Below are 6,567 nucleotides of genomic sequence, written 5' to 3'. Positions count from 1 at the left end.
TTATTTTAATGAAAAGAAACCAAATGACATGGAGGTCCTATGACAATTGTCCTTGAAAGTACATGCAGCAGTGGCTTTGTTCAAGTAAGCGAAAATCATTTTAGAGTTTCAATTACTATGAAGGAAGGGAGGTTCTCTAATTGAGTTAAATGGCTCATTATGCTCCTACTTTCATATTCTCAATCAGAATCAAGCACCTACATATTTTCCAAGAGAAAGTGGGAGAGTAATGAGGATGGAATCAGCCCCTACAAGATGATGAAGGCAATAATCTGGTGATTGATTCAATTTCTAGACACTGCTTATTACCCTACAAGGACTACAAGGATAGCTACTACGAGAAAAAAGAAATCAACTTCTAATCATGTGAATATGCACACTCCCTATGAATACCATGGTAAAAATGTTTCATTTGGCTGTTAGAAATAACATGGAATAGAAGTTCCACGCACTCCTCTCTACCTGGAAGTTCTTTTCAGGCATGGTTTTGATTGATGTTACAACTTGTATGATGTTGTACTGACAAAATAGTAATGCATTCTAACAATATCTTTTCCGAGCTAGGATAAGACATGTTATTGTTTTATACATATTAACTCACTCTAGAATGAGATCTTGTTAGAAGAGTAATATGGATACTAAGTCCAAAATCGATCAGTAAAGCTACCTTTGTAACAAGATGAACCAATATAATTAGGCATAATTCAAAACTATTATAAGGAGATATAGATATGCATCTGTAACATTTTCTATATGGATACTGAGTTCAAAATCGATCAGTAAAGATACCTTTTGTTTATTGCCTTTTGTGAAAAAAGAAACCAATATAATCACTCAGAATTCAAAATTATTATAAGGAGATCCAACTATGCATTTGTAACATTTTCTCAATTCATTCGATCAAGTCAAATATTTAACTTTACAGTCTTGATTTGAATAAAAAGGACTTGGCATGGGTCTTTGAGAAGCCAGAAACATAATTTTTGTCAATATTTACCAAAGTTCACATACAAACAACATTTTTTTGAATAAAAACCTTGATAAGCTGCTAGATTCATGGAAGGAAAACATAAATTATTCCACATATTCTAAAACCTAAATTCTTCCTCATATTGTATGTTAGGATATGCATGTAAGTAATTTGTGTTGAAATAACTTATAGTATTGTATGTTAGGATATGTATGCAAGTAATTTGTGTCGAAATAATAGATAGAATTTGGATAAAGGATTATTCACAAATAAATGTCTCTACACTAGAAAAGTGTATGATTTGAGTTCAAAAGAAATTTTATCTGAAACATGTCTATTCCAAGTATTCAAGATAGTCCAAAAATGTTGAACTTTTAGTCACTTGAAATCCTTTACCCACCTTTAACAAGATTACCTAAAAATTATAGATTCAAAAAGACAAATCATTATTAGGCGGCTGATGCAAACATAATAGGAATTGTACAAGTCGCCAATAAGAAGAAATACAATTAACAATTGCACTGAGCATTTTTTAGTGTTATGCAACCATCCAACATATATCTAAAATATATCATTACACTAACTCATATGTTCTTCATAACATTGAAAAATCTAGTAGTTGTTAATAATACCTCAAAAAACCACAAAATTAAGGGAATTAATTAATACTCAAAATTTTGTATAACCATACCCATGGGGCATACAACAAACAATGACAAGGTGTTATGTTAATGCACTTTGTGTTGTAAAGGTCACTGGTTCTCAACTAGAAGGGAAGGACTTGCAGAGATATGATTATGATGATGATGTTAAGCATGTTTTTGGGTTGTTGAATATTTTTGTATATTGCAAAAGCCTCACAGATATAGTATAACCTTTCTTCCTTCTAGTGTGACAAGAAAGTACAACCCACGACTTGTCTGGTCTCATTCTTGCATCATCATATCATTTAATATAATTTAAATCTTTTGTTTTCATCAATGAATGTGTAAATTTTTGGATTTTGAAACTACTTGTTGAAGGTTACTAATATTTTGTTCAATATTCATAATTTTCTCGTCTTTTGTTTCTTTTTTGGGTCAAAATTAAAGAGCTCCAATTTAGTGAGTTAAAGTGGAATGGACTCTTGTAAACTCCTATTGACTGAACAAGGTAGGTTTTGGGTTTTGATGTAGGTCGAACCATAACAAAATTATTTCACCCATTTACCATTAAAACTTGAAATAAGATAGCCAAGGACATGAATGGCGAGCAGCAGTGGCCCATATGCTTTGAATAGAAGCATTCCCCAAACTCGGGCCCTTGGCGTCCAATGCGATGGAGCTTCCCTAGCAAACCACGAGCAACGAGAATAATACATCTCCAAACTGTGAACCACAAACACTAGCCATGAACATCCACGAACCATGAGCTATCAAGAACCAAAAGAGAAACCAAGAACCTCAAACTGCTACAAACCAATTGAGTGTCCACAAACCATGAACTATTGAAACCCGCAGACTGGGAAGGACACATGACTCCATTGAGAGGCCTTAGAGTCTTATAATGCACAGGTTGACAATGCAAAGAAAAGTCCCACATTCCAAATAAGGATCCACTAACTGAGTCGATAAATTAAAACCTCTTATTGACTGAGAGGAAGCAGAGCATTGTTCGTGAGAGTGGGACCATTACTAAAATCATGAGAGGCTAGGGGAGACCTGAGAGCCACTATGTGAGCATGAGACGATGGAAATTGCTAGACCAAAGGAGGATGGCTACGTTGACCCTCCAATTTCGAGAAGTCCAATGCATACTTAGATACAGGCCAACTGAAGAGTTTGTGGATGCAATCTGGAGTGCACGCATGGCGACCATAAACAGGCGAGAGAGAAACACTAAGCATACCTAACATCAATAATAAATCTTCAGAACTGGTCATCAGGTCCGGAGACAGGCTTAAAGAAGGACGCATATGAGCCATGACGCCAACTTCGGCCATCTCCATCAAAGTAAGCCTCTTTGTGCAATAATAAGGCGACATGATGAACCAATGAGGGATGACGTATGATAACAGGAGCAAGTAAATGATTCCATCTCGTGAGTATAAATATGAGCGTGCCGGCCTGTATGAGGGTTGAAGCTATGGGCCAAGTGGCCACCTAATCCACCTGTGTTCAACATGACAAGGACAATTGTCTAGAGCCAACACCCATTGTAGGGGTTCTTAATATTAATGTTAATGCTATTAATATCGTTGATATTCATAATAACATTAGTATATTATAATAATGCCCCTAGCTCATGGAATGCCTCTATTCAAAGCTATGAAACCCGCCCCTTCTGGTTTGTTGGGGTATTTGGTTAGGAAGGAACCTAAATATTTTTCAAGATAAGGTATCAAACTGGAATCTTACATGTTCCCACATAGTGGCAATTTATAACTTGATCCCTGAGGATGAACTGAAACAGAATCACTGGAACAATAACGCAGAAATCATCGACAAGGCTTACCCTTTGGTGTATTTTGATGGATTTGCTCAACAAGATGGTTGTGGTAGAGGATCAGTTTTGTATTTAAATGAAGATCATCACTACAAGATGAAGTTGGGTTTAAGGAAAGGCACAAATAAATATGCATAACTTAATAGCCTTAGACTTCTTATTTTTTCCCTTGCGAAAAGATGTCAGCAACTGCAGATATTTAGTGACTCTAAACTAGTTATAAATTGGTTCAATGCACACACACACGAAAAAGTCGGTGAAAAAACTTTGATATATATATATATATATATATATATATATATATATTACCCATTTCTAAATGTTTTATATTTCCTGTCAACTGCACATTAATAGCTGGCGTTAGTTTGTATTTCTACCCTTTGACTTCGGACACAGGACCTGAGTTGGTTTAAGTGAAACGATCAATGGAAAACGATAGGGTCAACACAATGGCACTGGAAACGTCTGACGGAGAAATTTTTCGGGTGGGTAGAGAAATTGCAATGGAGTCGAAGGTGATAAAAGATATGGCAGAATTCATCGATATATCTCATGCAACTGTGCCTGTCTACGTATCCACTCCAATATTGGAAAAGGTGATCCAATACTATGACTATCATTTACGCAACTCAACTCAAACCTCACGTGAAATTAAAGAGTGGGATGAGAATTTTATCAGCGTGGACATATCAACACTGCGGGATATGATAAAGGTAATGTTATCATAAAAATAATGTGAAGTATTATCTTTTTAAAAGTCAATAAGTAATGTAATTGAATGCTGGTTGATATGCTTTATATTATGTTACTGCAGGCAGCAGATTTTCTTGCTATGCAGAGTCTTTTGGATTTGTCAAGTGAGAAATTGGAAAGAGAAATCCTTGCAAGGCCAGAGATCGAGAGTGATGAATTTTTTATATAAAAATAATTAAATCAAAGAAAATTTGTATTTAGTTAGATTGATATTTTTCTGTAGTAGTTTTTAAGTTTGATATTTTGGAGTCTTTGTGGATTTTTGGTGGGAATCTGGCCAAAATTTTGATGGCCAAATCTTGATTTGTGTTGTTTAAACTCGTTTTTTTTACTACATATATGGATTCAATACCTTCAAAAATCTTTAAGGCACTTCTATTGTGAAGAGCCCAGTTGTCAAACTGTGATATTAATGAAGCCTAAAACTTTCCAAAGAGTCTCATTTAAAACTACTTGTTATCTTTTTATATTATATTTTATCATATTGTTTTTAGTGAATTTAAAACATGATTTATACTATTTTATAAAATAACAAATTATATTATTATATAATTCTAACTGTTTTATCTTATAAAATTATTTATATTTATTAGTTTCTTTTCATCTATAAAATAAATTTAGATAAATATTTTCAGTAATGTTGTTATTTATAATAACTTCAGATAATAAATATCAAAATGTTAATTTAAGTTGTTATTCACAAATTTTAGGAAATTATTTATTTTATTTGATTAATTTACTATTTCTTACTTGTTTTGAAATAAATCATTCAATTTTTTGGAACCATTTTCTTTTCTTTCTCTAACACGTAACTCATTTAACACGAAATCAATTTATATTTTCTAATTTTATTCAATTAAATTATTATTATTTTTTATTATTAATTTGAATACTAATTTAAATATTCTTATATAATATTATTAATAATATTAATATCAATAATAACATTTATGTATATCTATATTTATTGGACATTTAATGTATATCACTTGTACAACAGGTTGTGAGTACGTTCTAAGAAAAAATACTTCGGCATAGGATTCAAAAAAAGTGTTTGACGAAAATTGTCAACACTAATAAACCATTGAAATCTGCAGTAGAGAAAATATAGTTGAGACAAAACATTGATTCTTTTTTTAAATGAATGGGAGAGGGCCCTTTAAGAGTGATAAGTAGGGGAAGTTGTTGTCCTCTCTGAAGAATATGAGGCCCCTTTGTTGACTTGTGCACTTCAACCCCACAACCACACCATACTCTAGACAATGGTGGTTTTGGCCTATCGAAGCAGTCATGCAAGACTTTTTGCAGAAGGCCCCTTATCCACTTCAACACAATATTGCACCGTGTCAAACACAACTTTCGTCAAACACATTTTGTTAATTCTATGCGGAAGTGTTTTTTCTTAAAACGTGCTCGCAGACTTTTGTACAAGTGATCTTAAACTACAAAAGTAATTAGTCTACTTATCCCTCTAAATTGCATGTTAATTAACAAATTTTGTTTGAAATTTTGAGTTTGGCATTTCATCAAACTTTTTTTGGGTTTGCTGGTTTATGCTTGATTCAATGGTTTTCTGGGACATAATCTCTTTCTTTTAGACTCAGTGGAAAATGATTGCCTAATACACCAAATGCAACAATGACCTCAAATCCAAGCAATTTAAGAGGAAGTAAGGGATAACATTTTATGAAACACAATTATAATGATATGATCTTTGTTTATTCTTCACAACCTTGTTGTAGATGCAGATTTAGAGTTTGAATGCACCCAAAACTTGGAATAAAACTTAGTTTGACTTTTTGGAGTATTTCACAGCCTTTATACGATAGTGGGTCACCTATACAAGGAATATTTAACCAATGTTTTCACTCAACAATGGGGAAATGAGGTGAACATTTAGCTTACTGTTGGCCGCAACCTCAAGAATAAGGTTCCAAACTCCAACCTTAAGAAAATTATGAGTTCCTTTTAGTGCACCCTCACTCCTCCATAATAAGAAGCCCTTTTATGTAGTGGAACGTCCCAAAGCCCTTTTATGTAGTGGAACGTCCCAAAGTCTGATTATAATTTAGTATTCATGCGACTACAAGAATGGAATTCCCAGCCAAACGAAATGTGCCCAATCTCAGCCACAACCTCTATAAAAATGCAACAACCAATAAGCAATAGGTCAACCTTCCATATAACTCAAACATGCCCTAGAAATATGGTGAAAATCACCCCCAATAACAGTGATACAGCTTGGACTTTGTTTGATTTAGAAATATATGGGTACAAACTTCTAAATTCCTTCCAATTGTCTTTGCCTTCACAAATTTGACCCATAGTTTATTCAATCAACAAAAATCATTACATCGAGG

At 33.5% G+C, this 6,567-nt stretch overlaps 1 protein-coding gene across 1 annotated transcript; it reads left to right on the top strand.

Annotated features, from left to right (window-relative positions):
- Positions 1 to 3,879: 3,879 nt before the first annotated feature.
- Positions 3,880 to 4,376, top strand: LOC149171411 (SKP1-like protein 3). Its single transcript, XM_089425955.1, has 2 exons — positions 3,880 to 4,167; positions 4,269 to 4,376. Exons 1-2 carry the CDS (start codon positions 3,880 to 3,882, stop codon positions 4,374 to 4,376), a joined length of 396 nt encoding a protein of 131 aa, XP_089282081.1.
- Positions 4,377 to 6,567: the final 2,191 nt, after the last annotated feature.

The sequence above is a fragment of the Pinus tabuliformis genome, chromosome 4_2, assembly GCF_031772625.1.
Source record: "Pinus tabuliformis cultivar Carrire ecotype Pingquan chromosome 4_2, CPIR1, whole genome shotgun sequence".
Taxonomy (NCBI): Eukaryota; Viridiplantae; Streptophyta; class Pinopsida; order Pinales; family Pinaceae; genus Pinus; species Pinus tabuliformis.
The sequence above is the reverse complement of the archived record's forward strand: the minus strand, read 5'-3'. Positions and strand labels throughout refer to the sequence as shown.